Raw genomic sequence first — 16,492 nt, 5'->3', positions numbered from 1 at the left:
GTGATCCACTTTGCTCTTGGCCCGTTCAGCTTGGTGGACAGCTGGTTGGTAGTCATACTCAATACAGGGTGTTACAAAAAGGTACGGCCAAACTTTCAGGAAACGTTCCTCACACCCAAAGAAAGAAAATATATTATGTGGACATGTGTCCGAAAACGCTTACTTTCCATGTTAGAGCTCATTTTATTACTTCTCTTCAAATCACGTTAATCATGGAATGGAAACACACAGCAACAGAACGTACTGGCGTGACTTCAAACACATTGTTACAGGAAATGTTCAAAATATCCTACATTCGCGAGGATACATGCACCCACCCTCCGTCGCATGGAATCCCTGATGTGCTGATGCAGCCCTGGAGAATGGCGTATTGTCACAACCATCCACAATACGAGCACGAAGAGTCTCTACATTTGGTACCGGGGTTGCGTAGACAAGAGCTTTCAAGTGCCCCCATAAATGAAAGTCATGAGGGTTGAGGTCAGGAGAGCGTGGAGGCCATGGAATTGGTCCACCTCTACCAATCCATTGGTCACCGAATCTGTTGTTGAGAAGCATACGAACACTTCGACTGAAATGTGCAGGAGCTCCATCGTGCATGAACCACATGTTGTGTCATACTTGTAAAGGCACATGTTCTAGCAGCACAGGCAGAGTATCCCGTATGAAATCATAACAACGTGCTCCATTGAGCGTAGGTGGAAGAACATACTGACAAAACTAAAATGAGCTATAACATGAAAATTAAGCGTTTCCAGACACATGTCCACATAACATCTTTTCTTTATTTGTGTGTGAGGAATGTTTCCTGAAAGTTTGGCAGTACCTTTTTGTAACACCCTGTATAAAAAGCTGTGCAATTATTGAAGCAAAAAAAAAAAAAAAAAAAAAAAAAATGGTATATGACACGACTGCTTTCACAGGTAGCCTGGCTTCTGATGGAGTAGAATGACCCTGTGACTGGTATAGGAAGTGCTGTGCGAGTGGATTGGACAGGTCTCGCACCGGAGTCTTCCACAGGAATATGGTCCCTGTGGCAAGGGGTTGGGTTTGAGTGAAGCAAAGGGATGGACAGGGATGTTACGGAAGTTGTGTGGATGAGGAGACACCAATTTAGGAGGGTCTTGGGTAGGATGGCCTTCATTTCAGGGCACGATGATCACTAATCAAATCTCTGACGAAGGATGTAATTCAGATGTTCCAGTTTGAAATGGTATTGGGTGAAAAAGGTGTGCACTCCACTGCAATTTCTTCTTGGGGGGTGGTGAGATAATTGTTTACAAGCTAGGTCTGAGGGATAGTGTGTGTCTGCGAGGCCTTTGTGAAACCATCAGCATACTGTTCTTGTCCATACAGATACACCATCCCTGGGCGGCCAGACTGTATGGAAGGATTTAAATGTATGTGAATTCCTAAGGGACCATGTATGGGAGAGACGACAGCTGTTAAATGATTTCAGGTGACAGGTTGACGGTGTTGGTGAATGAGGGGCAAAATTATTTCTGTGAGGGCACAATAGCCAGCTACAATGGTGTGTCCAGGACTGTGGGGTTTCTGGATTTTGGGGAGCAGGAAGAAGCTGGGTGTGTGGGGTGCTATAGAGGTGAGAATGGAAATGGACTTAAGGGAGAAATTCTGGGAGAGGCCTACAGCTTTAGGCAATGATTGGATGTCACGTTGGACTACTGGGAAGGGATCAGTCTGGCAAACTTTATAGGTGGACAAGTAAGACAATTGGTAGTCTGGTGGCTCTGTCTGCAGGTAGGATGATTATGTGAGGACCTACACTGAACTGCCAAAGCAACTGGTATAGGCATGCGTATTTAAATACTGAGATATATAAACTGGCAGAATACAGTGCTGCAGTTGACAGTGCCTATATACAACAAGAAGTGTCTGGTGCAATTGTTAGATCGGTTACTGTTATTACAATGGCAGGTTATCAAGATTTAAGTGAGTTTGAATGTGGTGTTATAGTCGGTGCATGAACAATGGGACAAGCATCTCCGAGGCAGTGATGAAGTGGGGATTTTCCTGTACAACCATTTCATGAGTGTACCTTGAATATCAGGAATCCAGTAAAACATCAAATCTTCAGCATCGCTGCGGCTGAAAAAAGATCTGCAAGAACGGGACCAAAGACGACTGAAGAGAATCGTTCAGAACTGCAAGCCTTCCGCAAATTGCTGCAGATTTCAGTATTGGGCTATCAACAAGTGACAGCATGCAAAAAATTCAGTGAAATATCATCGATACGGGCTTTCAGAGCCAAAGGTCCACTCGTGTAACCTTGATGGTGATACTACACAAAGCTTTATGCCTCACCTGGGCCCGTCAACACAGATATTGAACTGTTTATGACCAGAAACATGTTACCGTATCAGACGAGTCTCATTTCAAATTGTATCGAGCAGATGCATGTGTAGGGGTATGGAGACAACCTCTTGAATCCATGGATCCCTCATGTCAGTAGGGGATTGTTTAAGCTGATGGAGGATCTACAATGGTGTGGGGCGTGTGCAGTTGGAATGATATGGGACCCCTGATATGTCTATATATGACTGTGACAGGTGACACATACTTAAGCATTCTGTCTGATTACCTACATCCATTCATGTCCATTGTGCATTCCAACAGACTTGGACAATTCCAGCAGGACAATGCGACACTCCACACATCCAGAATTGCTACAGAGTGGCTCCAGGAACACTCTTCTGAGTTTAAATATTTCTGCTGGGCACCAAATTCCCCAGAAACGAACATTATTGAGCATATCTGGAATGCCTTGCAATGTGCTGTTCAGAAAAGAACTCTTATGGATTTATGGACAGCCCTGTAGCATTCATGGTGTTAATTCCCTCCAGCACTACTTTAAACACTAGTTGAGTCCATGCCACTTCATGTTGTGGCACATCTGCATGCTCGTCTGGGGCCCTAATGATACTAGGAAAGTGTACCAGGTTCTTCGTCTCTTCATTGTATTTGGAAACTGTGTATGGCTGTTCTTTCTTCTGGCAAGTGAATGGGGAGAGGGAAACTTGTTTGCTAAATCTCTCCAAAACTGATTTCTCTTTTTCTTCTGAGCAATGATCCACTGGACAGCCAGAGACTTTGCACCCAAATACCAGGAAAGCTGGTGTAGGGTTAAAGGTAGTCCTAATTGGGAATATGTGGGAAGGGGCTGCCAGTTCCAGCAGATGCCTTACACCATGGGGGAGACCCTTCAAAAATCTTGATCAGAACTGAGGGATGAGAATTATTGTTATTTTGGGATAGTATTCAACAGACAAATATGAAAGCCTAATGAATCCTCAACATGTGTGACATACTTCTAATGACCAATTGATTCCTGACATAAATAGTGGCCCTTTTATACACCATGGAGAACAAAGTGCCTTCAAGAGAAGAGAAATTGTTGCTGCTGTTCCATAACACAAAGTGAAGGCATTGCACCCCAGTGGTGAAAATTGGCAGAAATAATGAGTTGCTAAGGATCATGTGCCTTTGCTGGCCAAGTCAAAGACAGTTGTGCTTTTAATTTCAGACAAAACAGGACTCAACCTTTCTTAAGGGATAGTTCTTGTCTCTATTTATAATATTGTCTGCTAGTCTGATTTCAATGGATTCATTTAAGGCACCTCTCTGTCACAGAACCAGCACTCCACAATGGCAAATTTTCCAGGTTGCAGTAGTTGTGTGTGGTAGTGTTGCTCAACATATCTGTCATAAACAGTTCAAATCTTCTGGCCAATATACTTCTCCCCATAATTTTACGGAAGTCTAAAAAGCTGGACTTCCCCAGTCTTTGATCGTTTTTAACCAACCAGAAAAGAGCTCTGCTCTTGGCTAGCAGACAAATCACACTTTTGATATTTTATTTCTTAAGATCTTTCCTACATTTGAAGATATGCTACCAGCACAATGAAGGAATGCAGCTACTCTACATACATCTTCTACTGGTTCTGGTAAAGGTCCGAACTCCAAGGACAATGGATCAGTTTGTCAGTGTAGTCACTCTCCTTCAACATAATATTACAGCGTTTTAGTTCTGGGGTCTAAATTTCTACATCTGAGATAGTGTAAATCCTCCTTACCAACACTCTATGGTGAATGACAGACGATTCATCAGATGTAGATACCAGTCTCCATGCATCAATTTTCTATATACAGAGTCTTTGAGTCTCATCATCCTTCCTGTACAACAGTATATCCAGAAAAGGAAGTTTTGCAAGCCATTTCACCTCCGTTGTGAAGCCGATGCTGTGGCAAAGGAAATTAAATGAGCAAAGAAGCAGTTGAGAGTATATGGTCCATGTGGCCAAACCATAAACGTATCACTGATGCAACTCCAAAAATAGGTAGATTTTAAAAAAGCCAACCTTAGCATTCACTCTTCAAAATCCTCCATAGATAAATTACAGCAATGAAAATATCAATCTTCAAAAATATAATACAAATAGATAAAAAAATCTCCTCACCAAGTGGCAGCAAGAGAAAATTCATAGATGTACAAATGTGCAAGCTTTCATAGCCAGGAGTTCCTTCTTCTGGCAGAATGGTTGGAGGAAAAGGAAGAGGGATGAAGAGAGAGGGCTTTGAGGTATAAGAAATGTGAAGAGTTGTGGAAAAGTCACTTTGAACCCCAGGTCAGCAACCGAGCGATATGGTACAGTGGTTAGCAGACTGCACTCGCATTTGGGGGAACACCAGTTCAAATCCATGCCTGGATATAGAGATTTTATTTTTCCACTGTTTCCAAAAAATGCTTCAAGAAAATGCTGGGTTTCCAGAATGAGATTTTCACTCTGCAGCGGAGTGTGCGCTGATATGAAACTTCCTGGCAGATTAAAACTTGCCCGCGAAAGGCAAAGGTCCCGAGTTCGAGTCTCGGTCGGGCACACAGTTTTAATCTGCCAGGAAGTTTCAAATGCTGGGTTGTTCCTCTGAAAGGGTGTTGTGAATTTCTTTCCCCATCCTCAAAACATTCTGGGCTTTTCTTTCGTCTCTAATGACCTTGATGTCAACAGGCTGTTAAACCCTACCCTTTCTTCCTTCCTTCCTTCTTTCCTGGGTCAGGGAAGACTTGCTGGATGGGATAAGAAGGAAAGACTTATTGTTGGTGCCTGCAGCAGGTGAGGTTTGAAAACCTGAGAACTGACAGATGAAAGACGGGGAAATGAGCAAGACAGATATTACTGAAGAAACTTTTTGATATAGATAATAGGAGCGGAATGCTAAGTGCATGAAGCCAGGAAAAATAGGTTGGGAAATAAGTGCAGAAAAATAAAAGGGAGTAAAGAAAAGAAGTAGCTACTCAAAAGAAATGCTAAGACTATAGCAATTAACATAAACGTAGGAAAGGTAGCTGGCGAGAACAAAACACCTGTAAAGCCAGTTCCCAAATGCAAATTTCTTAATACTGCTGTCAGGAGGGAGAACCCAGGTGGCTTGTGTAGTGAACCAGGTACAGAGAGCCAGACTATCATGTCCTAGAGTGTATTCTGAAACAGCATGTTGTATGCTGATAGTATACTCCCTCTGTCGAAGACCATTCATCCTAATTGTTAACTTGGTGGTTGGTTGGTTGATTTGTGGGAAGGGGACCAATCAGTGAGGTGATGGGGGTCCATCAGTTTAGTGAAGGATGAGGAATGAAGTCGGCTGTGCCCTTTCACAAAAACCATCTTGGCATTTGCCTAAAGCGATTTAGGGAAAACATGGAAAACCTAAATTAGGACGGCTGGATGCGCGTTTAAATCGTTGTCGTCCTGAATGCGAGTCCAGTGGGCTAACCACTGCACCACCTCACTCAGTGTTAACTTGGTGGCAGTCATATCAATGAAGAAGGCTAAACAATGTTTATGCACCAGCTGGTACATGGTATGTGTCATTTCACAGGGACTCTCCCCTTAGTAATACATTATTTGCCAGTTACAGAGCTGGTGCAGGCGGTGTTAGGAGGGTGCATCAGGCAAGTCTTACAGTGGGGACAGACACAAGTGTATGATCAATAGGGTAGGGAAATGCATGCAGAAGAAGCATAGGGTTTATCCAGTATATTGCAGAGACTAGAATGGAGACTGAAAGCTATTTTAGGTGGGGCAGGCCAAATATCAGACAGAATAGGCCACATTTCAGGGCATAATTTTAGGAAGTCATACCTGTTGAAGAAGCTGAATAATACATTCAGTGGCAGAACAGTACTGAGTGACAAGAGATGAACTTCCTCTATGTTTGTTTGGGGATATCCGCAGTACCAGAATTGGACATGATGGCCCACAAAATCTATTTTGAAATACATTGGGATATTTTCTCTCAGGGGAAAAAGAAAAAAAAAAGCTGTATGCAATATCCTGTTCAGTGACACAATTGTATAATACGTGCATCCTACGGGGTTGTAGTGTTAGTGATTCATATGTCACCAGTTCACCAGTATCAGTGATCAGATGATGCACAGGAGGCTTTCTGTGTGCCCTGTGTCTTTTCTCTGCAGGTAGCAACTGTGCTGACTTTAGAGGAGAACAATATTTGCAACATTCCTTCCAGGATACAACTGTGCCCCTCTGACAAGGATGTATTCCTGTTGAACAACTGCAGCCGTTTGACGAGGGTCGCATTGTGGGCCTACAGGAAGCTGAATGAACACATCAATCAATTGCTGCATATGCTGGGTGCAATACATTGCTGGTGTGTCACTGCTTTCAGCAGCAGTCTATGGAACATACCTATAGACCAAGTTATGGATGTGTGTGTAGTAGAGTAGCCAAGATCGAAACATTGTTCAAGCATTGGTGGACAATCGATCATCATCCAGGGAAGAAATTCAGGCACATTTTGCATCTACTGTGTCACTGAGGACCATTGGGAAGTGTCTTCTTGCAGAACGACTAAGATCATGTGTGCCTCTGGCCAGGCAGCCATTCACACAACACTGCTAAGTGTGACTATTCTGGTATTGTGAAGAAGTTGAGTGGAGGGCGGAATGACACTCTGCTGTCTGTAGTGATGAGAGGAGATTGTATCTGTATGCCAGTTATGGAGATACATGTATACAACATAGACCTGGTGAGCAGCTTACTCTGGAATGCACGTGCCCATGACAAACGGGTCCCACCCCACGCCTCATGATGTAGTGAGCATGTGGTAACATCTGGTGTTTTTGCAGGGTACAGTGCCTACTAAATTGCACAGATTGTTATCCCCATGCTACTGCCATTTCTTTGAATGGAAGGTGATGTGCTTTTTCAGTGGGACAATGCACATCCACATCAATATCTCACCAACTGAATACGTATGGGATATAGTGACATGAGAACTTACTCATCCTCCTGAGCCTGTTAGAAACATTACTGAACTGCAACAGAGGGTGCAAGCCATTTGGGACAATCTATTCTAGGATATCCTTCAGTATCTTTATGATCATGTACATGCAAGAATACATGCTGCCTTTGCTGCCAGAGGGGATACTGTGTGTACTGATGTAACTGTTTGGGCACACTTTACTGTGATGCTTGTTTCATAGGTCTGAAATTGTTATAAAGTACTCCTACAATGATGAACTACCTGTCATATCACTAGTTCATAAAAGTACCCCATCAAAGAAAGTTGCATGAGATTTGGAATAGGAGCATGTGACATTTAAATGAAAGAATGTATTTAGAGATTCCAAAAATTTCAACAGGTCAGCGCACCATGAGTCTATATGACAAAGATGTCATCAATTTATCTAATCCATATAAGGTGCAGAGGGCTTATGCATCCCAGGAAAACTCCCTCGAAAGAACCCCAGAGAAGGTTGACATAGAAAGGAGCATCCATCCTGGTTCCCATGGCTATACTCCTGATCTTTCTCTATGTCGGCTTCTCAGAGGCAGAGTAGTAGTTGGTAAGTATAAAGTTAATGAAGGTGAGCACAGAGGAAGTCATAGGTTTGGAATTCAGTGGGTGCCACCTATGCCTTCACTGTACATAATCACCCCTCCAGCCTAGTTCAAAAACAAATTTCCCAGGCCATCACATCCAATCCTGGTACTGCTGATCCTTCCAAGAAAACAACTTAGGGTTACAACTCTTGTCACTCAGTGCTATCCTTGTCTTGAGTGTATTAATCAGCTACCTCGACAGGGATATAACTTCTTAAAATTATGCCCTGAAATTAAGTCCTTTCTGTTCAATATTTTTCCCCATCCCAATCAAAATAGCTTTTTTTCACCCAGCCCCACCTTAAAGCTCTGCAACGTCTTGGTCAGACCCTATACTCCTTACCAATTTATCTACCCTACAGCTCCTACCCCTGTGACCATCCCTGTTGTAAGACTTGGCTGATGCACCCTCCTACCACTACCTACACGAGCTCTATATCTGGCAAATATAATAATGTCAAAGTGAGGGTGACTAAGAAGTGACACTTATCATACACCAGTTGTTACATAAACTCTGTTTGGTCTTCTACATTGGTGTGACTATGAAGGAGTAATCAGTTAGATGGAATGGGCATAGGCAGAGGGTGTATAAGGGCAACACACACATCCTGTTGCACTCTACAAAGTGACAGTCATGACCTCGGTACCTGATTCACTGCACAAGCAGTCAGGACTTCCTCCTGACACCAGTTTCTCAGAACTTCACAAATGGGAACTGACTTTACAAGTGCTTCATTCTCGCCAACCACCTGGTCTAAATTTACATTAACTTCTACAGTCCCAGTATTTCTTTACAATAACTATTTCTTTTCTTTGCTCCATTTATTTTCCAACCTGTCTATTTTTCCCTGGCCCCTTCACCATATACCATGCACTTAGCTTTCCACTCTTATTGTCTCTGTTGTGATGTTTCTTCACTAATCTCTGCCTCACTTATTGCCCTATCTTCCACCCTTCAGTTCTCAGGTTTTCAAACTGCATCTGGTGCAGGCACCAACAATCAGTCTCATTCTGCCCAGTAAGTTTTTTTGTGAACCTGGGTTCTGTGTGACTTTTCTGTAACTCTTGTCGTTTCCTAAACCTCATCAGTCCTTTTTCTCCATCCCTCTTCCTTTCTCTTCAACCCTTCTGCCAGAAGAAGGGCTACTGACTGCAAAAGCTCATGTTTACACATCTTTTATGTGTTTTCTCCTCCTTTTGCTGGGTGAGTAGATCTATATATCCACAAATCAAATGGCACCTATGGGGGATAACGGACTCCCCACAGCATCATTCCATTAGATACTTAAAAATATTTACCACTGAATTAAAAATAGCTCATAATGACATTGCTTTGTCACTGTCTAGTCAAGGGACACAGAATGATGTACGATGAGATATAGTGTGTGTCACTTATATGTCTGTGTCTTCAAATAATCCACTGAAATTAGACTGGCAATATTGACTTTTACTTTGCATTATGTGCCAGTCATAACAATTTCTCTTGCAGACACTTTGGTTCTCAGGGGCGTGTGAAAGGGCCACTGTTCATGGCAACAGGCAGATCTGGAGAGTTGTAGAAATAGCGTTCTCACCTGAAGTTGGTGCCTGACTGCTGAAATATGATTGTCAAGCTGATTGTATGATTAGTCCACAGACCCAACAAGGATACAATACTGTTTTGCAACTTTAAAATGTAAAATTGTAGTTGCTATATGACGAAGAGATAAGCAGCAAATAAATCTTCAGAGTTACAGGGAAACAATTTCTTTGATTACATTTAATACATGATTTGCTGGCAAGACACTCTTAAATCAGTCCATGAGAAGTTTAGTTACTTCAAAACCTGGTGAAATCATTCAGATTAAGTGAACAAATCTGTGGGTCATCAATATTATTGTATAATGATGACAAATTATCACCTGAATGGTAATACAGTTACTAGTGAATCATCTGTCAATACTGTTGAGCCACCTGATTATTAAATGCCAATATGGTGTATTTCTGAACAATTTGTGCTATACGAACTGTGGTTTGCTGATAGTGATCCCACAATGAACTTTAGTACCACCTCCCTCTTCATCAATGTAGAACTTGCAAAGTAAAACTTCTGAAAGTGAAACTTCAGAGTTATTTTTGCCCCCAGTTCTTATGCTGTACTGACTAGAAGGACTAATCCAACATGACCATAGTGTCCAATTTTCCGTATGAGGTATTGCACTAAATTCAGGGATATTCTGAAGAGACTGCTCTGTGGAAGTGAATGCACAAACAATGTGACTTTATGTAAATAGTGTTCATTGGTTTGCTGCCAGATCACGTTGTGCAAATTCCACAATATTTCCTTGGAGTAGCTGCCCGATATAAGATATGCATGTTGTATCTAGCCACCTGCAAGGTTGAACCATCTGAAGATGTTGGACAGTTGCCCCAAGGAAAATATTGTGGAATTTGCACAGCGTGATCCAGTGGCAAACCCATGAAGGCTATTTACAACATATCCACTCAGAAAGCTTAAAGAGTCACAATGTGACTTTATGACAAAGAAGGTGACATTTGTCATGTAGGTTCACTGATAAGGACATGCGAAATAATGCTTCACAAAATATGAAGGAATTCTGCAAAGCCTAAGTCTGCTCCACTTCAGAATACAATACAATTATAAAAGTGGGATCAGCCATTCTGCTCTGATCAGATGTAAAGTAGAGGGAATACCTGAATATGGAGCAAACAATATAGGAAAACAACACCACTAGTGTGTATCTCGAAGTTTACCGTTGTTCCCATAAGTTAAGAAATATCAGTGTTTTAAATCCTTACTTTAACAGCAAGATTGAATTTATAGACAAGATCACTTTCATTCATACCTTATTCAAATATTAAACTGAGTCAATGTAGAGATGGAAGTATTTCTGCATCTTTTTCTCAGATAACTGATACACAGGTAGCTACTATGCTCTAATTAGTATGAATCTTTACTTATTAATGTTTTTAAACTTACCTGAACAGATTTCTTGTTGTCAGAACACTTTTTGTCCAACAACTTCCACCAGTTGCTTGTCTTAGGAAGCTTCCATGCTTTTGATCGGAGAAGTGTTGCCAGTTGTGTTGCTGCAACTTGGACATCAGACTGAATGGCTACTGCAGAAGCTACACTGTTATGAAGCTCTTCAGCACAAATATCAACCTGGTGGACATAACGTCAACTAAAATAATGGTATGGAGTATGACCAATTAAGTGCACTGTGAATATCTGACTTGTATATCCCTGAAATCAACACTAGTGCAGAGAGAATGCTGTACCACGTTCAGTTATCAGTTAAATAGAACACAAACAGCCAATCAATGATTTTGCAAATCCAAAATATTTAACAAAAATCTTATTTCTGTAGAAAATAAGGTGTCTGCAGGAAAGAATCAAACACTGAAATTTCAGTAAGCACTGAACAGATGTTTAAATCAGAAACTTAATCATTTTCTCAATATACACTCCTGAAAACGGAAAAAAGAACACATTGACACCAGTGTGTCAGAACCACCATACTTGCTCCGGACACTGCGAGAGGGCTGTACAAGCAATGATCACACGCACGGCACAGCGGACACACCAGGAACCGCGGTGTTGGCCGTCGAATGGCGCTACCTGCGCAGCATTTGTGCACCACCGCCGTCAGTGTCAGCCAGTTTGCCGTGGCATACGGAGCTCCATCGCAGTCTTTAACACTGGTAGCATGCTGCGACAGTGTGGACGTGAACCGTATGTGCAGTTGACGGACTTTGAGCGAGGGCGTATAGTGGGCATGCGGGAGGCCGGGTGGACGTACCGCCGAATTGCTCAACACGTGGGGCGTGAGGTCTCCACAGTGCATCGATGTTGTCGCCAGTGGTCGGCGGAAGGTGCACGTGCCCGTCGACCTGGGACCGGACCGCAGCGACGCACGGATGCACGCCAAGACCGTAGGATCCTACGCAGTGCCGTAGGGGACCGCACCGCCACTTCCCAGCAAATTAGGGACACTGTTGTTCCTGGGAGGACCATTCGCAACTGTCTCCATGAAGCTGGGCTACGGTCCCGCACACCGTTAGGCCGTCTTCCGCTCACGCCCCAACATCGTGCAGCCCGCCTCCAGTGGTGTCGCGACAGGCGTGAATGGAGGGACGAATGGAGACGTGTCATCTTCAGCGATGAGAGTCGCTTCTGCCTTTGTGCCAATGATGGTCGTATGCGTGTTTGGCGCCGTGCAGGTGAGCGCCACTGCATACGACCGAGGCACACAGGGCCGACACCCAGCATCATGGTGTGGGGAGCGATCTCCTACACTGGCCGTACACCTCTGGTGATCGTCGAGGGGACACTGAATAGTGCACGGTACATCCAAACCGTCATCGAACCCATCGTTCTACCATTCCTAGACCGGCAAGGGAACTTGCTGTTCCAACAGGACAATGCACGTCCGCATGTATCCCGTGCCACCCAACGTACTCTAGAAGGTGTAAGTCAACTACCCTGGCCAGCAAGATCTCCGGATCTGTCCCCCATTGAGTATGTTTGGGACTGGATGAAGTGTCGTCTCATGCGGTCTGCACGTCCAGCACGAACGCTGGTCCAACTGAGGCGCCAGGTGGAAATGGCATGGCAAGCCGTTCCACAGGACTACATCCAGCATCTCTACGATCGTCTCCATGGGAGAATAGCAGCCTGCATTGCTGCGAAAGGTGGATATACACTGTACTAGTGCTGACATTGTGCATGCTCTGTTGCCTGTGTCTACGTGCCTGTGGTTCTGTCAGTGTGATCATGTGATGTATCTGACCCCAGGAATGTGTCAATAAAGTTTCCCCTTCCTGGGACAATGAATTCACGGTGTTCTTATTTCAATTTCCAGGAGTGTAAATTGATCTTAACCTATATATATTTCTTTAGGTGTATCTAGCTGAAAATACATTCAATAGTGGTTCAATCTGTACAATATTTTCAGATAAAATTAATATGTTCTCAATGAGTATACAAGGTTTGCACGTTTAACTAATATAGTTGATCACTTATATGATAGTGCAGTGCTGTGTGCAATGCTGTATGGGAACTTACACCTTGTGAAGATTCAGCCCTTTGAGCAGATACATGCACTTGCAAGTCTGAAAAGGAGGGGGGTGTCATATCTCAGTGTCGAGGCACCAGGAGTGAGAAGATAGCTCTCTGCTGGGCCTGTAGATGACAGTATTCATTATGTTCCTCTCCAATGTGATTTGCCAAGAGACGTGTTTGTCAAGACAGTAGGGTAGGAGGTATCTGAGTTTGACCGACCCATGGTCCTTTTGTGTTTGCTGCAAACACATGCAGCTGCATAACACACATTGCAAAACCTCAGTCATAGAAGAATGTGCATGATGCACCATAACTATGTAGAAATTAAGCATGTCACATTAAAGGCCTCATTGAAACGACACAGAGAACTTACACTGAACCTCATAGCAGAGTTAGTTTAAGAGCTACAGATTCATAGACATATATAAATTATCATAGATCAAGAAAATTAACTGTAGAGAGCTAAGTGATGGCTCAAAGGAAGCATAATTCCTCTTAGAATGCCTATATAGTACCAAAAGTTGGAAATGATTTATTTTTAGAACTTTTCCATAATTTGACAGTAATTTTTGTGAGAAATGCTGTCACACTAATTAAAAATAAGAAAACTGACACAGTATAATGAAGTACAACTAAAGATGAGTTGTTTGAGATGCTGCAACCTGCAGTGTACTCAATCTGACTTGGGAAAATTGGCATTAATTCATAAAAACATTACCACAACTGTGGTCACCCAAAAGGCACCTACATGGAGCACCTGCTCCCAATAACACCCACCACAGTACGTGACAGTTGTATGTGTGGACATAAAACACATTCTGCTATTTGGATGAGTTGTGGGACTGCTGGTGTTGAACTTTGAAATATTTGCAATAATCATGAGCTTATAGCCATTCGAGATCGTGGGAACTATGATTTTATGTAGGCAGCTGTAGAGTTTTACATATTTCAGACAATGTCCAGACTTTGAATATTTTATGTAAATTGGAAATGCACCAGCAAACTGAACATTAATACATTGATCTGTAGTCATTTAAACACATGTGAATCTCATTGTGTTATTGTGTTGAGAGTTTTATAAATACAGGGGATTTGATTAATTGTTTCATATAAAGAATATCCCTACCACTGTATTTTATTCAGAAAAGGCATCGCTATTCCAAAGCTTCATAACTTCATTAGATTTCAGAAGGCATGGAAGTAAAAGTGCAAACCTCCTCTCCGGGCTCCCTAGACACCATAACTATTAGTCATTATGTGAACTCTCAGAACAGTCAACTTTGCAGTTCTGAAAAATTTCACCATTTACATGAAGAACCACTGCATGTTATGAAAACAGCTGTGGTACACAATTAGTGCAACACAAATTATAGGTGCAATTTTTTTATACCAACCCATAACCACTTTTTTCAAAGAACTAAGAATGAATGAAAAAAACCTACAGTTACTTCAAGCAAGACACTGCAACAGCATCAATTCATCAATGATAGTATTATGAGATTCCAATTAATTCCCTATCAGTCTTTGAGTCCTTTAAGCAAATTCTTTTCTTCTTCCAAATGAAGAAACGCCTGGTTTTGAAAGCTAGACATTTTGTGATTAAGTATTTGTGAATTTCGCCATTGGTAAAGGGAAACTCATGTTTAATTACAAATAATTGTCTCAGCATTTCATGATTCAAATGAACCTGAAGGTGATATGACCCACATCCACAAAGAAAACGCAAACCTCAACCACACTTTTGTACTACTCACAATCATCAATTGATATGCAAACAACAAACTAATTTTAGAATGGCTCTCTTGTTTTTGCTCAAATATTGCAGTGAAATGAATCATCTTGACAAGTTAGAAACCATCTGCTGTGGCTGAACATGAACCTTGATTTTTGTTTTCACAGATTCAGATCCCAGTGCAGCATACAAATTTAATGTATTAGGATTTTGTGAAAAATGCACAAAATGGAGAATGGAAAATGAAGAAGCAATCAATATTAAAGCAACTCAGTAGGTTAATGAATCAACAAATTTTAACAATGTACCCGAATTTAATTAATGGTTGTGCACATCCACCTCGTCTCACAACACTGTGTATTGATAATGATACTGAGCAGAGCTTTAAATTTTTAACATGTTGCTGTCAGGCTGATGTCTCCTGGCAATACTTGCATCTGACAAATGACACTAATAATAAATCAGATAATATGAAAATTGTGGCAGTTTATCTGTACATTAATTACTAACAGACTATCCTGCAGGTGATTACTGTGTCTGCTACCATAGATTCATCAATTACTACCTGTATTATCTTCACTGCAGCATCAAAACGCGGTGGTCGTCCAAAATGTAGCATCCAGTTGAGTCTGGCACCAAGTAGCAGTATGACATCAGCATTTTGAAGTGCAAATGTTCTTGCAGATGCAACACAGTGTTCGTCACTGTCACTCACAACACCTTTCCCCATTGGAGTTGGCAAAAATGGTAAAGACGTAGCTTTAATCAGTTCTCTAACTGCATGCTCAGCCTTTCCATATGCTGCTCCTGATAAATAAGTAAATGACACTCAGATACGAGTACATGGAAAAAAAAGGTAACTGAAGAAGTGGTAGAAAAAGAATAGAACCAGACATTAATATGGATGATATGTAGCCAATATAATAGTCCACTGGGTGTCATTAGTAAAAAGGATGGATCAGCATCAATTACTTTCAATGCCAGGGCCATAAACAGGGATGGTCATCTGAATAAATTGGAACAACTTTTGCAGAAATTTGTCTGGGCGATCATGTAGCCTAGTATTTATTTAGTAACTGGTTGATGGCAAGTTATATTCAAGCAAAAGTGAAGGCCATACACAGCTTTTGTTTGTGATGGTACAAGTTTACACCAATATATCAGTAGTAGTCTTCATTAAGAGATTAAACTAAGTGTTAGAACCAACACAGAATGGGAGCTTGGAAACTGTGTTTGGCCAAGCACTCTACAGACAATTTTGTGGGGTATACATATACAAGTCATATGCATTTTGAAAACAAGAAATGTCCTGATAAACAGAGGGAAACATATGTACTGAATAATGAAGTAATTTCAGCTAGAAAGGTACTGGATAAATGTAACAATGTACAAGAATAAAGATCTCATCATAATTAGTGAACAATGTTTAACATACCATCTAACACGGTAACAGAAATGGTGCCCACGACTTTGGAACATAGAAAAAATCTAAAGTTGGTATACGTACATAATCCCAGTATTGGGCCAGTGCAAAGATGAGCAAATGCAAAGTTGTGCACTTCATAAATGTGAAGATGAGGTAGTTTTTGAATAAAAGAAAAATAAATCACAAATAGAGTCAGTAAAGTCATACAAATATTTGGGAGAATGATGTAGAAAGATGTGAAATGGAACAATCACAGAGAGTTAGTTGTAGGTAAAGTAATCATCAAAATTCAATTCACTGATAGAATATAAAAACTAAAACTCCGCCTGAACAGGCCATGAAGGGCC

The 16,492-nt window shown here is 41.7% G+C and overlaps 1 protein-coding gene across 1 annotated transcript in view; it reads right to left on the bottom strand.

The window, feature by feature from the left end:
• Positions 1–16,492, bottom strand: part of LOC126335352 (2-hydroxyacyl-CoA lyase 1) — a 118,793-nt gene that overhangs the window by 39,914 nt on the left and 62,387 nt on the right. The window contains exons 5-6 of the mRNA XM_049998538.1: positions 15,285–15,526; positions 10,903–11,088 (exon numbers count right to left, since the gene is read on the bottom strand). Coding sequence (XP_049854495.1) covers positions 10,903–11,088; positions 15,285–15,526 — 428 coding nt within the window. The remainder of the gene's footprint in view (positions 1–10,902; positions 11,089–15,284; positions 15,527–16,492) is intronic.

The sequence above is a fragment of the Schistocerca gregaria genome, chromosome 2, assembly GCF_023897955.1.
Source record: "Schistocerca gregaria isolate iqSchGreg1 chromosome 2, iqSchGreg1.2, whole genome shotgun sequence".
In the NCBI taxonomy this organism is placed as follows: Eukaryota; Metazoa; Arthropoda; class Insecta; order Orthoptera; family Acrididae; genus Schistocerca; species Schistocerca gregaria.
Note: the sequence above shows the minus strand (reverse complement) of the source record. Positions and strands in the feature narration are given on the sequence as shown.